At 39.6% G+C, this 18482-nt stretch overlaps 2 protein-coding genes across 5 annotated transcripts; one reads left to right on the top strand and one right to left on the bottom strand.

The window, feature by feature from the left end:
* Window positions 1-605: 605 nt before the first annotated feature.
* LOC124307048 (syntaxin-12) lies at window positions 606-4254 on the bottom strand. The gene is made up of 6 exons (XM_046768359.1): window positions 4079-4254; window positions 3606-3817; window positions 3334-3499; window positions 2830-2960; window positions 2595-2728; window positions 606-2471 (listed from the first exon to the last, which is right to left on the bottom strand). Exons 2-6 carry the CDS (start codon window positions 3806-3808, stop codon window positions 2296-2298), a joined length of 810 nt encoding a protein of 269 aa, XP_046624315.1. The 5' UTR covers window positions 3809-3817; window positions 4079-4254; the 3' UTR covers window positions 606-2295.
* A 373-nt stretch (window positions 4255-4627) lies between these two features.
* Window positions 4628-15538, top strand: LOC124307045 (eukaryotic translation initiation factor 4 gamma 2). Of its 4 annotated transcripts, none has more exons than XM_046768348.1 (8): window positions 4628-4766; window positions 10782-10893; window positions 11041-11257; window positions 11533-12475; window positions 12563-12700; window positions 12886-13781; window positions 13917-14222; window positions 14340-15538. In XM_046768348.1, the coding sequence occupies exons 4-8, from the start codon at window positions 11572-11574 to the stop codon at window positions 14406-14408; spliced, it is 2313 nt and encodes a 770-aa protein (XP_046624304.1). In that variant the 5' UTR covers window positions 4628-4766; window positions 10782-10893; window positions 11041-11257; window positions 11533-11571; the 3' UTR covers window positions 14409-15538. The 4 variants fall into 4 exon arrangements, with proteins under 4 accessions (XP_046624304.1, XP_046624306.1, XP_046624305.1 ...); XM_046768350.1 differs by lacking the exon at window positions 4628-4766 and adding an exon at window positions 4837-4896; XM_046768349.1 differs by lacking the exon at window positions 4628-4766 and adding an exon at window positions 6844-6880.
* The last annotated feature ends 2944 nt before the right edge of the window (window positions 15539-18482 follow it).

Genomic DNA, 18482 nt, shown 5'->3' with positions numbered 1-18482 from the left:
CCTTACACCATCCTTATCTCGAATTTTGAAGCTGATAAAATTGAAGCGCCACTTTACCGTCGCTAGGAAAATGGAACCGTTGACTGCATTGAATACATGACTGCTCCATTATTTAATACTGATTAGAACTGTATATTATTTTTTTTTTTTTTTATAACAATCAAACTTATTTATATACTTATGTATAAATTTATGTTGTAAAAACTTTTCTTGCCTTAGGTCGTATTTTGTATTGTACTTCATTTACATATATAGGTTATAGGTTGTAGGAATCGTTTTGTGATACACGGCATTTGATATTCGGTGTTTACTTTTTTCCTGTTGAATTAAATTTTGTTTAATACTTTTGCCAGATTAATATGATACTGAAGATATAAATCATTCGACAAAAACTCGACATAAATAGATTGATCGATTTAGTTTTTTTGCTATCATTTTCCATGCCGTATATGAACTTTGTGTACAGATAAAGTATTTTGAAAACTTTGTTCACTGCAAAGCAAATATGTGAAATTAATATTTATAGTGTTAATTTTCTATTTCTTTTTTTCTCAAGTACTATCCTATATAGTATGGCATAAAAGATGTTCAATAATAAATGCGTATTTAATATCACATATCGTTTTAATATTAGTAATAGAATAATTACATTTTCGTGATCCATATTTAAGAGTACAGATTAACATTTGACTAAAATCAGTAACATAGTGTTATAATTATGATAATAATTAGTTGTATATACAGCTGTGGTAAAAAATGGTAATGATAGTGCTTTAGGGATCTCTCAGGATGTGTGTGGAATGCCTACAATTATTATTTATTACAATAAGAATGGTTCAGGCTGTGATAAAATGGCTGTCTCAATCTGTAGAAAATTTCCAATCATAAATATCATGCCTTGAAAATAATGTTCGTTAAAAACGAAGTAATCCCCATTAGCATGGTATACGTTGGTTTTTAAATTTGCACTAGACAGATTTCATACAATTTGCACAAAATCGCATCATTATTTCATTAACATTTTTCTTATTTTTTGAGTAAACTAAACAAACGTAGAACACTGGTCTTTATTCTAATCTTCTACTGTAAGAGATATAATAGAACAGTGTATATTAGAATGCGTAGGAAAAAATTTTTTTTCTTGCCGGGCCCAAACGAAAAACGTTCGTTTTTAACATAACATGAAGCCCTGTGAAACAAGCTTACGTCTTCGTTGATAATTTTGTACGTGTTAATCCATTCAAATATATAAAACTCGTAAGAGCGACCACTCAGGCTTTAGCTACAACGCCCTGCTTTCACAGCGCCACATTTTATGTCAAGCAGAAACGCTTTTCGTTCGGGCCCCATGAAAAAAGTTTTTTTCACACAGTCTAGTGTGCATGCTTGGTTATCATACACAAATGCACAAGTTTACCGTATTATTGAAACTCATTTCCCGTTTATCATATTTTTATGATAAGTTACCTCTGTTTTTCTTTTCTTTTTTTAAGGAATATTGCAGTCGAACTAATTATCGAACTAATTTGTCAACATGTCCTGTAAGAATGAAAATTAAGATTTTATGTACCTGTAAATTCTTTACGGACATCCTATTACTTAGCCTGGGTAGAAATAACACTGTAGGATATCAAATTGAATTGAAAAATAATACACTTACAAGGAAGAAAGTATACAGAAATTATAAACAATTGAGGTATCTAAGTAGATTTCTGAAAAATCAAGTCAGACAAAGTACCTACCAATTGCAAAACCGACTAATACAATATCCGTTAGTGGATTTTATGTATCGGCAGATTGGCAATTTATTTTTGTAAAATTTGATTAGCGAACAGCTTTTAATGTGCAGGTAGTTCGGAAAGACCGTTGTCAATTCTTACAATGATAAACTAAAGTATATTAACGTATAATGAGAGGGGAGAAAATTGGCAATTCCACTCTATAAAAATTAGGCAACAACATATACAATTCAGTTTTAGTCTCTGATTTCGTGATTTGTATTCTATGAGTTATTGTATACGCTAAGAGTTGTGACCTTGAATATCGACCTTAATATTCAATCAGGCAGAGAAAGAAGCGAATACAAATTATATAATTCTTTCAACAAAACTATAGAACGCAATTAAGTCTTAAATCTCTCCACTTATTGCATTTGTTTATTACAAAGCGATGAAATTGCATTAAAGAACTCCTATAAGACTACTACATCATATATTGTGATTATGCGAAAGCCCCTTATCAACAGATTGAGACAACCGTTTTGACCGATTATAACGCCTAAAAATATTTAAAACGCTAACTTAGTTCAGTGACTAGTATAATGGCTAGTATCACGGCCGCAACAACAGCGAGTATCAACAAGAAACAAACTTTTCGACGGAACTTTGACTGGTAACTACTAGCTTTAACCAATTCTTGAGCCCCCAATTCGACATTTCCGTGAACATTCTCTATGTTGTTCTCTATAGTATCTGAAAATATCAAACAAACCTGGCAGTATTATCGTTTCTTCAAAACAAAGTAGCAGTTAAAGCTACAAAATTTCACCTGAATTATCGCACGGTGATAAACAAAATGATAATTGAGTAACTCACCAATCGACTCTCCTTGCTGATGTACCAGCGCACCCAACTCACGCATTATTTGATTCACATCCAATATGTCTCCTTCGATTCTCCTAATTCTCTCCTCGCGCTCCAAAAGCAATCCTTGTTCAAATTCGAGCGATCTGGAAGCAGAAAAATCAAACGAATCTCAGTAGTATAAACTAATCATAACTTATAATATTGGAGGTCCGAAATCGATAAAAAATTAGAGAGACAAGGTTACCTCAGAGCGTCTCTTTGCTCAAAGTCTGCTTGGACTTGAACCAGAGTCTCTGTGTCCTGATTCCCATCTCCAGATTGATTTTCGGAATTACCGGATACTAGTAAATGCCTTTTCATTTTCTCTGCGACAGCCTGTGAGCATAGAAGTACGTCGATAGATTAATGTGCTTCGAATGAGATTTTTTTTTGATCCACTTCTTCTGTGACAGGTCATTAACTGTGGAAGGTTGAAGTACGTGAGACTTGGCTTCTTACAGCAAAAACATTGGACTTTCTATAAATGTGAATATGAATTGAGAGGTATACCATAATGTTTGTATTAAATTCAAACTGTTTCATTAATATTAACATCAATTATTTCCAATGCAAGGTATGCGATTACTACGATTTTCCTCCATCAAAAATATTCTTTGTGTTCCATGACATTGTAGCATTGTATTATTATACATGTTTCAGAATCTGGAATAGCTGAAGTAAATTCGAGATTATCAATTGACCAACGTACTTTCTGCATCTCAGAATATCTCTGCAAGGCATCTTTGAAGTCGGTTGTTAATTTTTCAATCTGAAGTTTCTGCTCTTTGTCACCCCGCCTCATCAACACAGTAAGTCTTGTAATGTCCTTGCTTGTTTGAGTAACGACTTGATTGGTACTGAGCTGTGTCACGTGTCTGTAGAATAGAATATGTAATCCGTCAGTACTTGGTTAATCATCATGGCCAGAAAATGACCAAAGAAAAAGGCATCATAAATGGGAGAGCAATTCATTTATCTTACACTCTGTCGCGAAGACCCTGGGAATCCTTATTAGTACCGATGGTTTTGAAAGCTCGATCCAAGGTACGCCAGCTCGAATTTATTGTATAAATATTGGTCGTTATATTCTCGCTTAGGCTGTAAAGTTCAGTAGGACTAAAGCCTACATCCGGAACGTCGGAACGCTGATCGGTGGATCCGTAACCGCGAGAACTGTGCGCCATTCTGCAAAACTAGAATTTGTTCCGTATTAGGAGAGGGTACGAGTCGTGATCGGCGTTGGGTAATTTGAAGCGGTTGAGAATTGATCGAGTGAATCACATTTTATAATCTAGGGGAAAACGGAAATTGTGATTTCTTTGTGTTCTATCCGGGGTGACATGATAAAGACAAAGAGAATGGTGTGAGAAAATTTGGTCCTAATCCATAGTTTTTTTTCGTTTAATTATTTATTTTGTTTTGATTTTATTTCAAACAGTTACGGTCTAGCGTACCTGGTTTATTGTCGAGGTTTGTAAATTCCGTATCAATGACGACGAGGAGCACCGACTACTTGCGACATTTAAAAAAATTTTATTATTGTAATCCAGCCTATTTTCTACGCGGAGTAACTGAGAATTATCGTGAAATGACAGTTGACCGAACGGTGGCTGACGTACCGCCCACGTGACAATAGTTAGATCGTCCTTTCACCGTGTAGCTAGTTGTACAGCTATACCAACGGCGTAGTGGATACTTGTGAATTTCGATAAACGGTTAATTTAGATGACAAAGGTACGCGGAGAGGATGAAAAAATTTCACAATGTTGCACAATGAATCTTTTATACCTGAAAAAATATGCCTGCAATGCGTATCGATGTTTTAATTTGAAAAAAATTTTATGCCATCTCACGTGGCTAAAGACTCATCGGCTGGTTACTTCTTGAGTCAATTGAGGGGCCGTATGAAACGTGAATGTCGAATAGAAATACGCGGTTTTAAAATCTCGTTCGAAGCACACGTGGCGGTGAAATATTAATTAACGATCAATCGCGGTTTCGGTTACTCCTCAAGCCTTGCTCGAACTGAAGTCAGTCTCCGTTCAGACGCTGAACTGATAAGACGTCGAGTACGATCTGTCCGGAAGTCCCCGAGTACAGCCGACGGATTGCGAAAGCCTCCACAAACAACAACCATCGGCCGTAAGTAAATCATCCTGTGTATTATTTTCAATTTTAAGTGGTAAATGTCAGGTTTATAAATTTGTGTGTACGCTAGATTGTGCTCGGGGGTGATACCGTATCGAGTGAAACAAAAATACGCCGCTCGAAGGTAGGCTGGAACCAATTTTGACGGGTTTTTCGCTTCTTTTTTTTTCTCGGTGCGGGAGCCTCGCAGTCGATGGACGGGCTCGCGTACGTCGCGCCGTGCGTCATGTCTGCTTGATTTCGAGCGCATCATCCTTGCCCGACCTTAAAACGCGTGCATCGTCTCAGTGCCTTTCGTTCTTTCGCCGTCCGAATATCATCTTTCCTCATTTTGCGTCTGGAGTAACGCTTGTAAAAATATTCGATCCTATTATCGGCGAATTTCGCTCTGCCGCACGCACTTTGCTTGTCGAACGTGGCGCGCGACGCACGCTGGTTTTTACTTTGACGTTTCACTCGATTCTTCCTCCCCGTCAATTCGCTTTCAAACAGAGACAGAATTTTCCTTCACTCTCCATCTCTCTCTTTCTTTCTCTCTCTCTCTCTCTCTCTCCATCATTTCATTTCTTCTCTTTCTCTCTACCTTGCCTCCGACGTTCGATCACTATCGGCCTATGAATAGCCGCCGCGCTAATTTACATTCGCTCGTGGCATTCGCATGCATCTACCTTGAGCTTTAATCTACACCACCAACACCAGTAGAACGGTTAGATTATTGATATTGAGGTCAAATTGAATTCCCTGCGCCACGCTTCCCCCTCTCCTCCTCCCTCCCCGCTCGGCTAACCGAATATTCACTCGATTCATGCATCCCGACATATCGTCATCGGCTCACGAAATTCTGACAGCTCTCAACGCTCGTTTATTCCCTGCTGCATCGTAGGACGTGGATTTTCTGTACGTTGGCATCGTTTTCCGGGCTGCGGGAGGGGCTTGCGTCACGCCATTGCTATCTCTTTGTCCGTCGCCGTGACTGACTTGACTTACGAACGAACGAACGAACGGTTTGACTGTTCCGTCTCACGTCCCAGCATAAAGATCCCTCGAGGATTCGTTAGTCAAGTATTTCCATCGGCCGTCTTCCTCAGTTCCAAACGGTCAATTCATGCTTATTTTTATTTTTATTCTCGTCTTTTACAGTTGCCTCGTTTACTTCTCCATCTCTAGATACATCTATCGCAGTTTCAAGTTACAAGGAAGCCAGTAAAAATTCATGCTCTCACCGCTTCGTGTTTAATCGATTATTATCAATGAAGTAGAATTCTTGCGAACGGGAAGTGATCATTCTAGAAATTGCTATTGTCATCATTCGCTCAGTTTCTTTTTACTCTGGCGTTAAAATTGAATGGTCTCTCCGGGTCGTTGTTTATTAGTCAGTAGCATGCGGCCAGTTTGAGCAACCAGAGTGAGAGAAAGAGAGAGAGAGAGAGAGAGAAAGAGAGAGAGAGAGAGAGAGAGAGAGAGAGAGAGAGAGAGAGAGAGAGAGAGAGAGAGAGAGAGAGAGAGAGAGAGAGAGAGAGAGAGAGAGAGAGTGAGAGAAAGAGAGAAAGAGAGAAAGAGAGAAGAGAAAGGGTAAAGTTTGCTTGAACGGTTCTTTTTCTCATTCTGAACGTACACACTTTGACAAATTTGCGGAGAAAACTACAGCCGTACCCTGTAATGTGCAGTTATTCGTTATCTCTGTCTCCCTCCAACTTGAATCGTCTGTCTCATTTTCTCGAGAGTTTCCGTTTGGCGAAATTTTGCAGTTAGATGTATTCCAATTTCGTGGAATTCTACCGCTGTTGCTGCTGTTAGCTGACGTAATTCTTTTTTGCGGTTACCTACGGCGCTCGTTTTATTTTCCCCGTTTCTCTCCCCCCCCCCCCCCCCCCCCCCTCCCTCACTCTCGCATTCGAGAAATGCAAAGATAATCAGACAACGCTTTATATAGATTGTTGGTTGTGTAAACGCTACGATGATGCGACGATCGCCATTTTGTAAGCATCTGATCTCGAGTGACTAGGAGTCCTAGCTTAGGTTTGGAATTTGGATATAAGTAGCCATATATTTCAACGTGTGTTCCTTGTCTTTACAGGTGTATCCGTAACGTCTATACCCTACACGCAGTACATACAGACGTACATATTCACTTATTTATCTACAGAGAGCGGGGTTTTTATTGGATTCGCGAATGTTCCGCGCAATCTCGCGTTTCTAGTCTCGCATACGTTTTACAGCATGAATCTGTGTGTGTATAATTGCATCAGTCATTCATTATTTTTATTTCTCAATGGTCCGATTTTCCTTTCTTTCGATCTCGTTTCCTCCTCGACTGTAACAATTAGAGAGCGAGTCAAATCTAAATATACCTGTATTGCGTTTACATGATATTGCGACATCTACAAGCTAATTTATTATTACAACCAGGTTCGATTAGACCCTTCCCGCTGCTCTATGTCGAGTGTCTATAATTTTTTGTTGACGATCGACCGACACAGGTAGTATCCTATACGTGTAATACGACGAATCGTAAACGTCACGACACCGAGTTGCTGTTTTCGATCCTGTCATATGTATACACGTGCATTCGAATTTCCAAATCTATTTGATTCTCGGATCTTCCCTGTAACTGGATAATCGAGGCGATGAATCACCCTCTTGTGTATTATATATTTATACATACGCAGCCGTACATTTCACCTTCGACCAATTCGTTTTCTTCGTGTTTACGCTCGTGTTTTAAAAAAGATTAGTAAACGATAGTGGATAAATAATAAACATTCGTCGTTATCGCTTGTGAGTAAATCCCGCAAGTTCGAGCTCGATATACGACGCAAGAAAAAAAAAAGGCAATAAGAAATATGACAAAGAAAGAGGGAGAGAGAAGTCGCTGTTAACCTGCAGAGTGATTGCGCGAAATGTTCTAGAAATACGAATGGGCTATATATAACTCGTTTGATGTATTATATGTACAATGTACGCGTATACGAATGTCATTAGTACAGAATTAATTCTCATAATCATACCTATGTCTCGTATTGGCATTGCGATAATACTCTAATCGGTATGCAATTAAAAGTTGTCACAGTACATATGTGCTGAATTTAGAGACATTGTTCTTTTACACGTCCGCATATAAGTCTCTATAGATCTCCGTAGACTGTGCTGTGTTATCTGAACGGATTTATCGCGTCAATTCAATGAGAAATCTTGAAACAACGTATGCGCATGTTAAACCAAGCTACATGTTACATGTAAACGTACCAAAGCGGGCGGGGACTCTGTCGAAGGATATTTTCGCACGTCATTTAAACACGCTTGTAATACAGTGCAGGCCTGTACCTTGAGAAAATACATGTTTTTTCCTCCGACAAGGTTGCTATAATAAAAAGAGAGAGAGGGAGAATCTCGTATCGCCTTAGTTCTTTGTACATTAACGTCGTGTACAGTTAAACAAGAGTTCGAATATATCCGTGAGAAGAAAAGAAAGAATATACAGCACCTAGGTGCAATTGAGCTTGACGTTTAAACCATTTCACCAGTCGAAACGCGCGTACCTCACTTATCATTATGTCTTATTGTATCTTCTTCTCATCGTCAGCGGTAAAAATCTACACGTTCGCACTCTTTGTACGTACCTACACCTACACATGCGCGTTAGACGGCAATGAGGGGATAAAAACAAAGAGGCTGCAAGTTCTCGAGCTGCTGCTGCGCGACCTTCGATGCCGCAGCAGCGACGACGACGGATCGCGAGGATGGTTATAACGAGAGAAAATTGAACTCCGGCCGAACCTGTTCGCGTTCCTCTCACTGGAGACTCGGAGTCGAATGAACTCCTCCATTCCGCGATGCGTGCGTTCACCTGCGTCGGATCACCCCTTTTCCCTCTGAACCCTTTGAACCAGGGTCGAACCTGGTCGTCACCTTCGGCAGGAGAAGAGGACTTCCACCCCGAAGTCCTCGACCCGGGAGCTCCTACATCGGTGCACCTCTTTCCTTCCTTCCTTCCTTCGGGCGTTTAACGTCTCCTCCGCCGAGTCCACCCGAACTCGTCGGGATCCCGCGGGGTCATTGACCGTCTGACCATGAGCCGCGCCCCACATAATATTACGCTGTTGCTGCCGACGTCGACGCTGACGCTGATCTTGCTCTTCTTGCTCTCCTTGCTCTCCGTCATTGCTGTTCTCCCCCTGCGTAGCGGAGCTGTTAGTCGCGTCTCGATCTTACCATACGATCGGTGCACTCGTGTGGGTGATTTTGATGGGTGTAGACATTTTACACGAGTGCTGCTCCTGCTGCTGCTGCTGTAGTTGTTGTTGTTGCGTTAATATTACGCAGATCCCCCTGCGCGCTCCGCACCCTCTATCCTTACAACGTGGTCGAGATACGTTGCCTCGATCCATTCTGCACCCATGCGCTTGCCTTCGGGAAGATCTACCGTGTATGTTATCATAGGTATACGGACGAAGGTAAGAAGAGAGTGATTCTGCCGACAGCGCAGGTGGGGGAGGACCGATACCGCATGTATGAGTGTAGTAGATGTACATACGTACATGCGTGCGGCGTAGCGTGGGATCGCGGTTAAATGACCGGGTGCTCGCGTCGTTGTCTCGAGTCTAGACTGCGATCTGTGGCCGCGGGGTTTATTCACCACCTTTTTTCTACTCGTTCGTAGTTTTTTGCTCGTTTTACTTCTGTCGAGCTCTATCTATCTCTCTTTATCTTCGAGACGGGTTCTTTCACGCATCGCTAACGAAATGACCGAGGATGAGTTATACGTAAGATATGGTCAAGGTCGGAAAAATCATTGTACTTGTTGAAATATTATCTAGTCTGATATTCTACTTGACTACAAAAATATCACCACGTGTGCCAGATGCACGCGCTCTCTCTGTTCTCCTATCTTACTCACTCACTCACTCACTTGCTCTATCTCTCTAGCTTTCTCTCTCTCTCTCTCTCTCTCGCTCTCTCTTTCCCCCAGCTTGCCAGCGGTCTAATAATAATAATGAACTTGATATAAGCTTGTATGCGAACTTGACGATGGATAAACACACACATTAGCTATTCGATCTGTTTTGGCGACTGAAAGGTGGGGGCGAAAAACACGCTGGTTGGATGAGATTGAATTATTCATGTAACAGGCAAAATTAGATCGTGAAAAATTGGAAAAAAGGCATAGCCACGCCGGCCGTGGGCGTGAGAATTCTTGCGGGTAAATTTTTACAAATTTCTCCGCAAATACGCACTCATTGATCGATTCGCGATGGCGCAATTTGCCTTTTACTGCAAGTTGTTTTAGAAATTTGGGACATCGTGCGAAAGCGCAATTACGGCGTACCTCTAGTCACCTCTGTAATGAATACCTACTCTGAAAGGAAACGGAAAAGAAAAAGAGGTGGATGACGGAAATTGAAAAGAATGAGAGAAAGAATCTTTTGTTCTCACGGTCCTTCTTGTTAAAGTCATTAACGGCCTACTAACCGCAGTAATATGATTATGTGCTAAAAATAAAGTTGAGAATATCGATCATGAGTGTTTCTCTTTCTTGAAACTCAACTGGGTTGCGATTTCGGGCAAAAAGAATAAAATTATCCCGACGAGTTGCGTGTTTTGAGGCAAACCTCTCCAACAAGCCCAATGCCGTTCGTAGAACAGTCAAAGCATCTAACGCGCTATTTATACAGTGTTGAGACGCCGCTTAAACTGCGTGTATAACGATATTGATTTATCCCTACAACTCACTCGTCGTAATTATAGGGTAACAATTCGGGGAAAATTTGTCGAATACCAGAAGATGATCGGAATACATTTTCTTCTTGTGATTTTCACCGTTACTTTGCACGTCATATTATTTTTGTTGAAACGTTGTTCTTTGTAACAAAAATAGTGTCGTTCGATCGGCATCGAATGATACAATGATAATGTATGACGTGATAATGATGATTTGAACGGAAAGTTTTTAATCTTAGAATTATGATATTGTTAATAATATTGTTCATGTATACCCGTTTTATTTTTCAGCTTCCTAGAGGAAGATCTGTGTGCTGTGGTTTATCATTTAGGGGGCCAAAACACGCGCAACAACGGACGACCCCACAGGACCGGGGGGTGCTTCTCGTGTCTCGGGAGGAAGGTCAGAATCAGCAAAGTTAAATTAAAAAGAAAACTGTCCGTTGACTGTATAAATTCCCACGTTTGCGTGTAAAGGCAAAGAAAGCACAAAACATCGGTCAAAACAAAAAAAATATCCATTTAACAAGACTGATTCGATGCCTTCCAGGGACGAAATTCGCTCCCTATCCACTAAGCGACGCTGGATCCCTCCTTCAACTATTAGACGCGATGCACTCACCCAAGAAAGCAGAAATGATCTCATCTTCAGAAAGGTGCGGGGTATTCTTAATAAGCTTACACCGGAAAAGTTTGCAAAGCTGAGCAACGACTTGCTCAACGTCGAGCTCAATTCCGATGTGATTCTCAAAGGTGTTATTTTATTGGTGAGTATCCCATCGATTTCTCAAACATACCGTACCCGTAGCAAGTACTCAAAAACTTACTCTTAATTTTTGATATATTTTATAACCAAGTCCTGAACTACCGAGGCCAAATTACAGCAATGTCTTTATGAGTAGCATATTGCATAGGAGTTGTTACGAAATCTAGAAAACTAGGTAAAATCAAAGAGTTTCCAATTGTTTGCCTTGAGGACAGTTTGGAAGAATGTTTTGACTGAAAAAAATATGAATAAATTGATTTTTGTCGTGACCTACAGATCTTTGATAAGGCACTCGATGAACCAAAGTACAGTTCTATGTACGCACAGCTGTGCAAGCGGCTGTCCGACGAAGCTCCAAACTTTGAACCTCAGAAACCAAACGTTGAAGGTCAAAAACCCCAAAGTACATTTAGACTGCTGTTACTCAACAAGTGCAAGCTCGAGTTTGAAAATCGATCAAAGGCAAACGAGGTATTCGACGGTCAGGATGATTTGGCCCCGGAGGAGGAGGAGCGCCGTCAGTTGGCAAAGCGCAAGATGCTCGGTAACATCAAATTCATCGGGGAGTTGGGAAAATTGGAAATCGTATCGGAATCTATCCTACACCTGTGCATTCAGCAATTACTGCCGGAGAGACGAAGAGGTGGATCCAGGGGGGACATGGCCAAGGATATCGAATGTCTTTGCCAGATTATGCGTACTTGCGGACGTATTCTGGACTCGGACAAGGGCCGTGGCCTCATGACTCAGTACTTTAAACGCATGAGCGTCTTGGCAGAGAGCAGCGATCTACCCCTGCGCATCCGTTTTATGTTACGCGATGTCATTGAGTTGCGTCGCGATGGCTGGGTGCCGCGAAAGGCTACCAGTACCGAGGGACCTATGCCCATCAATCTGATCCGCAATGACAACGAAGATTCGTCTAGGGGTGGCGGTTATCACAGGCGAGACGATCGCCCTAGCAGCGACATCTTTAGGAAAATGCGAGGCCTTGACGATATGTTGAGTACTATCTCACTAAGCTCCCATTCCTTCAGCATAGGACCCGCACCGTTTGGTTCAAATGGCTATTCGGGACCTGGTAACGTCGGCTACGGACGACACAACCAGCGCAATCAACCCAACCATTACCAAAATCAGAATCGTCATCAGAACAATTACCAGGGGAAGCATAATCACAATCAGCAACAACAGAACTCTCCCCATAATTACAACAACAGTAAGTTTATCAACACAGATATGACAGGCAATATAGTTTGTTTTTTTTTTTGTAAATTGTTTCCACTAAACAATGATCCTCTTATAGATGGTAATAAAGAGCAGTCTAGATTGAGGGGGAAAATGCTGATAAAACAACACTCAGAGGAAGTGTCTCTTAGGCCTGCAGCCAATTCAATGGTATTCAGCGCCAACATGAAACCCCCAAACTTACCTCTGAACAGCAGTAAGTATTTAATTTAATCGCAAATTTAATACTATTAGGTGCCCTTCCCTTGCATATGGGGAATCAATTTTAAATGGCCCCCATCGATGAAATTTGTATGTCGAAAATGATGTGTAATAATGTCGTATGTGATTTATGTATCGCACCATAAGTGAAAATGCATTTTACTAATTTTTATCTTTTAGGGATAGGTCTCTTCCCAGGACATGCATCTGAGGCTATGCTCGCATCGGCTGGTTCTCTAAAGGCTAGCCCACCGCTGCTGCACAAGGATCCGTCACCGGCGATTGTGATTAAGCAGGGCCCGGTAGAGAAGCGTGACAAAGTGCGCGACAGGAAGGATAAGGGACCTTCCAAGGAGGAGGTATTGAAAAAAATGAACGCTCTTATGGACGAATACGTTAATCATGGAAATATCCAGGATGCGTTAACAGCTTTCAAGGATCACAAAATACCGGAAAGATTCCTACGTCACGTCATCTATGTATTTTATTCCAACACCCTCGATAGAGGTGATTCGGAGCGCGAACTTGCCGGCAAGCTGGTAGTCGAATTAAAGAAGGAGGGGCTTGTGAACGGGCAACAGATACTCGAGGGATGGAAAGAACTCGTCGGCAGTATGGACGAGAGGGAGAGCACCATCCCATGCGTCGCGTCTCACGTCGCCTCCATTACAGCTAAAGCTATAATTGACAATCTTATGCAGCTGACGGATCTCGCTTCGGTAACCGAGAATGGGCAACATCATCCTCTCTTCCTTTTGACTCTTCAGCAGTTGCACAAGACTCAGGGAAAAGCTAGGCTCATGCAGATATTCAACGAAAGTAAGGTCAACCTGATGAGTCAGCTGCCAGAGGTGGAGAAGACTAAGGAAAGGCTCGGCAAGATCCTTGAGGATAGAGAATTGACGTTTCTCTACCCTCTGCTCAGGATCCAAAGGGAGATAGGGAGACAGCTCGAGTCTGACCCCAGCCCTAACGCCCTATACAAGTGGATCAAGGAGAAACTTGACCCTTCGCATCACTCTGATCCAAGCTTCATCAATGCTCTGATCACTGTTCTTCTCAAATATATCACTCAGGTTAGCGTATTTGCATTACTTACCCTCCCCGGTCTGTAAACGTGTCGATCTTTCAGTAATTGGCGGCGAAACCTCCTTGGCTTGCGGATGAAAGTGTATTGTGACAAAAAAACAAAGTTTAACCATCCATTTCAGGAGACAACATTAGGTCCGGGTGTCGACCCAGAGTCCCCCGTGGACAAAGCTCTGGCAGAGAAAGAACGAGCGTTGCTAGAAAAGTACGGGCGCGTTCTCGAGTCCTTCCTACCGACCATCGATTCTCAAGTGACCGCCGTTCACGCTCTTCAGGTATTTTGCTACTCGCACAAATTCCCCAAGGGGATGTTACTGCGATGGTTCATAGCTCTTTACGAAATGGAAGTCGTCGACGAGGAAGCCTTCATGAAATGGAAGGAGGATGTTACCGACGATTATCCTGGCAAAGGACAAGCCCTCTTCCAGGTGAGTCTTTTCACTCTTTTTTCATCCTAAAATTGATTGTTACGATGACTCAGGTCAAGTCGTCTCATCGTTTCTGTTACCGGCATCGAAATATTCCCGAATTTCATTTCGATCTAGGTAAACTCCTGGCTGACATGGCTGCAGGACGCATCTTCAGAAGAGGAGGAAGATGATGGGGACAACTAGAAGGTGGAGGATGGCCCGCGAAAGGGAGCCCATCATCTCATAAGACTACCTATTATTTGAGGATAGGGTTTTAATTATCCACTACACGCTGAGCCGAAGGATTCCGTTTTATTAATTGCGTTGTCTCCATCTGCAACACGGTAAACTGCTACCAACAACAGCAAAAACAACAACCTGTCAGTCGGTCGGCCATTTAGCGGAACGAAGGAAACCTGTGACGTGATTTTAAAAAAAAGAAAACTCCAAAAAAGTAATGAAAAAAACAAAAAACAAGACGAAACTAAGTAACAAAAAAACAAAATAATAAAAAAAAAAAAATTAAATGAATACATTAAAAAAAAAAAATAGCAAAAAGTAATAATAATAATAATAACAAACCCGCGGGTGGCGCGACAGACCCTTGAAACAGGAAGTTTTAACGTTTTAGATAATTGAATTATTATTATGATTTATATAAGGAAATTGGGCCAGCAGATATCAAGATACGCCGCAATATGATTAATTCAAAGTATATGTTTAAACACTATACGAGCGTAATGGTAATAAAGAAATAGAGAACGAGAGAGAAATTGGATGAGGAACGGAATAGAGAAGCCGAGGAAATGAAATGAGGGAAGGAAAAAAACGAATGAATAAATGAATTAATAAACATAAGAAATACAATTACCAAAACTTAAAAAAAACGAGAAAACATAAAAAAAAAAAAAAAATCAATACTTTATTAGTCTGGTGATTTGTGTTGTCCAAGTTTTTGTCTAGTATTGTGCATGTGCCACGTTTTGTAAGTCTTTTTGTCCGCGGCCACAAACGAGTCGCTTGTTATCTCTGTGTACCAGCTTTTACATTTATTACGAAGAAATATTATTATTATTAATTATATTATTATTATTATTATACTACAATTATTTACTTACTACAAAAAACTGAAATACATTCATCAATTTGCCTAACGAAACCATAATATCTATACGACGGTGCAGGAACGGCTCGAATATGTTTTTTTTTTTTCACTTTTCTTTTTAATAGCCTATGAACTGTGAAAGAGTTTTTCAACGCGTAAATGCGACGACGTATATATGTTGACGTGTAATTAACCAGCCATGAATCAGTGATGAAACTCCGAACTTTCACCTGAAAAAAAAAAAGGAAATGAAAAAACGCCAGCAAAATCAATAAAACACCATATGCCTGCCTCTATCTAACTTATATGCCTACCTTACCTATATCTACCAATTTATTCTATTTGCCGCGCAATACATACATAATTATAATTATTGTCACTAACACTACAATCACCGCCACTATTATTATTACTGTTGTTATTATTATTATTATCATCATTATTATTATTGTTATAGTTCTAATAAGTGATTCACGTAATTGCCGTTCAAACAACCAGCAGCCAATATCATTATCACCACTACCACCAACTAACCACGTAATATAATAGTGAAAGAGGAAAAGATAAATAGAAAGGAATATAAAATAATAATAATAATATACAATTAGCGATCCGATTAAAAAAAAAAAAAAAAAAAAAAACGTAAATGCAGAATAATAAACTTTGAGAAACTTATACACGGATTGCTCCCGGGTTGCTGAACTATCCCATCTTCCGGCCCAATTCCAAAGCGGTCTCATCATCCCGGTTCCCTAAAACTTCGGTGAACAATTTTAGACGTTTGAGGGCTTCCGCAGATGCATTAGGATGCCGATAATTGAATCGAATGTGAATTTGCAGTGAAATGTTGCATTTTGTGCATAAAAAAAGAATACTGTACAGGTGATTTTTCTTCTCAGAACTCTTGCCTCATTTAAGTAATTTCGTTGAGTAAGGAGCGTAAGGAGGAATTAAATCGTTCCTCTTTTGCAATAGCGAACGATGAAAGTTGAATGTCTCTATGTCTAAAATTGTTCCGATTCTGGATATATTTATCTATTATGTTATTAGCCTCTTCACGTACGTCTATTATATACATAATCGCTTGTCACATGAATCACTGAGAGAAAAAAAAATAGTAGATTATAATATCCCATGTAGGTATGCAGAGACATTCGCTGTGAAAACTATACAGCTAAAAAAAATTTTATTGCGTAATAGTTCGAATACGAAGCTCTTCGGGGCTTGACGTAAATTTATTATAACGATTATAATATTCACTTCTATTAAGAGTAATATTATTGCGATATTTGTTGTAAAATCCGTGTAAAATTACAGCCCTACGTTTGTCTCTCTATGACTTCAAGATTGTCGTTCACACGTCTATTATACATAAAACATTATTCACATGCAAATACGTGTCACATATATACGTGATATAATGTGAATAAGAAAAAAAAAGCGAGTTTAGTTTTCGTCCCAGCTAACACAACAGAAGAATAGCGCAAGAAATAATATATTGTAAACTCAAGTTTTGTTAATTTATTTTTTCACCCAACAATTGTTATACATACATACATACATTCATACATACATACCTACCTATGACATAAATTCATTATCACAGATATTCTTTATAGTCATCCTTAACCCCTCGCAGCACCCGACGATCGTTTAATATCGCCAGTATTATTTTTCATGGTAGAACTCATCATAAGTTACGAAAAACAGAAGAAATAACCGAAGCAAAATATCGTAATAGAAGTAGATGTTAATACTTATGATGGATACACGAACCAAGTTACATGCAAACGCGATAGTGTAATATAATATTAATCATGGAATATTTACGATGATCTTTTATTTCTGAATAGGTAATACAAATAAAATTGTTCTTAGGGTCATGATTCTTTTTCACGTTTGTACCATTGCTCATATGGTATCATTGTTGCTTATCATTAATTACATACGTTTTTGCCATTGTCTGGTAATATCTGCTATAGCTGTAGAGTCATTATTAATAATTATTCAACGCCATAATTTGAACTGTTCAGTCCCATTTCGATTGGCCATAGTATTAGTATTTTTACGCATTAACATTCGTAAGATATAAATAATAATAAACCCCAATTTTTATCTCAGACTTATTTTTCACTCAAGTCTGTATAGCACGATATCAAGTCGTTTCGCTCGTGGTTTAACAAGCGTTCAAAAACACCAAAATCTTGAATAAATCTTGAAAGCTTAATCCTTACGGTGCATGCCGGGGTCAAAATGACCCCGTGACATGTTCACCGTTCTATAACGCAGGTCATAATCTGATTTGATGCAAGATAAATCATGGAATATCGTATAAATCTTTAATTCATTCGGTTTCCAAAAATTCAACTCCACTCACTCGAACAAGTATCTTTTCTTCATTGTGCAGTGTCTCCGTTTTTTTTTTTTTTTTTTTTTTTTCCCTTAAATAGGTCGAAATCTTGAAAATCCAGTGAGTTGTGATTTTTGAACAGAATGATCGATTTTTCGGTATTTTGGTTCGTAAAAATTTTTTCTTTTTCGTATACAAAACTTGATTTGCCAAAAAATAACTAATTTACCTTGAAATATGGTAGTTAAAGAGTATCCCAGTATTTGTTCAAGGTGTGCGCAACGTATGGGTTAACTTTATTTGGGCGTCCGCCTAATGTAATTTACATTATTTATTAAAGTGTTAAGTAAGTCGAGTCTGTGTCCTGTGTGCAGAAAATATGCCAAGTAAATTATTTGATGACTGGGTAAAAGTTATGATTCTGTCATTCAAGTTTTTATTGATTGATTATAAACGTTTCAAGGTAGTTGAAGTAGATTGAATAATTACAAACAGAGAAGTTTTCTTGATATCAATTTTTAGAATTTCAAATACTTGAAATGGAAAGATTTTCAACAATTTTGTATCGTTTGTACGATCCTTTTATATTTGTTCGCAAGCGTGCGGATGAATATTATAATTATAAATAATTTGTTCTCAGCCAGAATTTATGAAAGGAAGGAGATAGGGGAAAAGAACCCCGACAGGTTTATGAAGAGGCATAAATTTTTCATTTTACGACTACCGCCTGTTTGTAGATTCACAGCGCGTCAAAAACTGGACATGATAGTGAATTTGTAACAATAAACATCGGTTTTGTTTACGATATCCGTGATATTTCTGC

The sequence above is a fragment of the Neodiprion virginianus genome, chromosome 6 (genome assembly GCF_021901495.1).
Source record: "Neodiprion virginianus isolate iyNeoVirg1 chromosome 6, iyNeoVirg1.1, whole genome shotgun sequence".
Classification (NCBI taxonomy): Eukaryota; Metazoa; Arthropoda; class Insecta; order Hymenoptera; family Diprionidae; genus Neodiprion; species Neodiprion virginianus.
This window is presented reverse-complemented; position numbering and strand designations above follow the sequence as displayed.

Excerpts from the sequence above, each read along its gene's own strand:
- LOC124307045 (XM_046768351.1), top strand. The coding sequence starts at position 11,030 with ATGCCTTCCAGGGACGAAATTCGCTCCCTATCCACTAAGCGACGCTGG. Across the intron at positions 12,701-12,885 it reads AAACTTACCTCTGAACAGCA|GGATAGGTCTCTTCCCAGGA; the intron begins GTAAGTATTTAA and ends TTTATCTTTTAG. Across the intron at positions 13,782-13,916 it reads TTCTCAAATATATCACTCAG|GAGACAACATTAGGTCCGGG; the intron begins GTTAGCGTATTT and ends CATCCATTTCAG.
- LOC124307048 (XM_046768359.1), bottom strand. The coding sequence starts at position 3,808 with ATGGCGCACAGTTCTCGCGGTTACGGATCCACCGATCAGCGTTCCGAC. Across the intron at positions 2,961-3,333 it reads GATATTCTGAGATGCAGAAA|GCTGTCGCAGAGAAAATGAA; the intron begins GTACGTTGGTCA and ends CTATGCTCACAG. Across the intron at positions 2,729-2,829 it reads GAGCAAAGAGACGCTCTGAG|ATCGCTCGAATTTGAACAAG; the intron begins GTAACCTTGTCT and ends TTCTGCTTCCAG.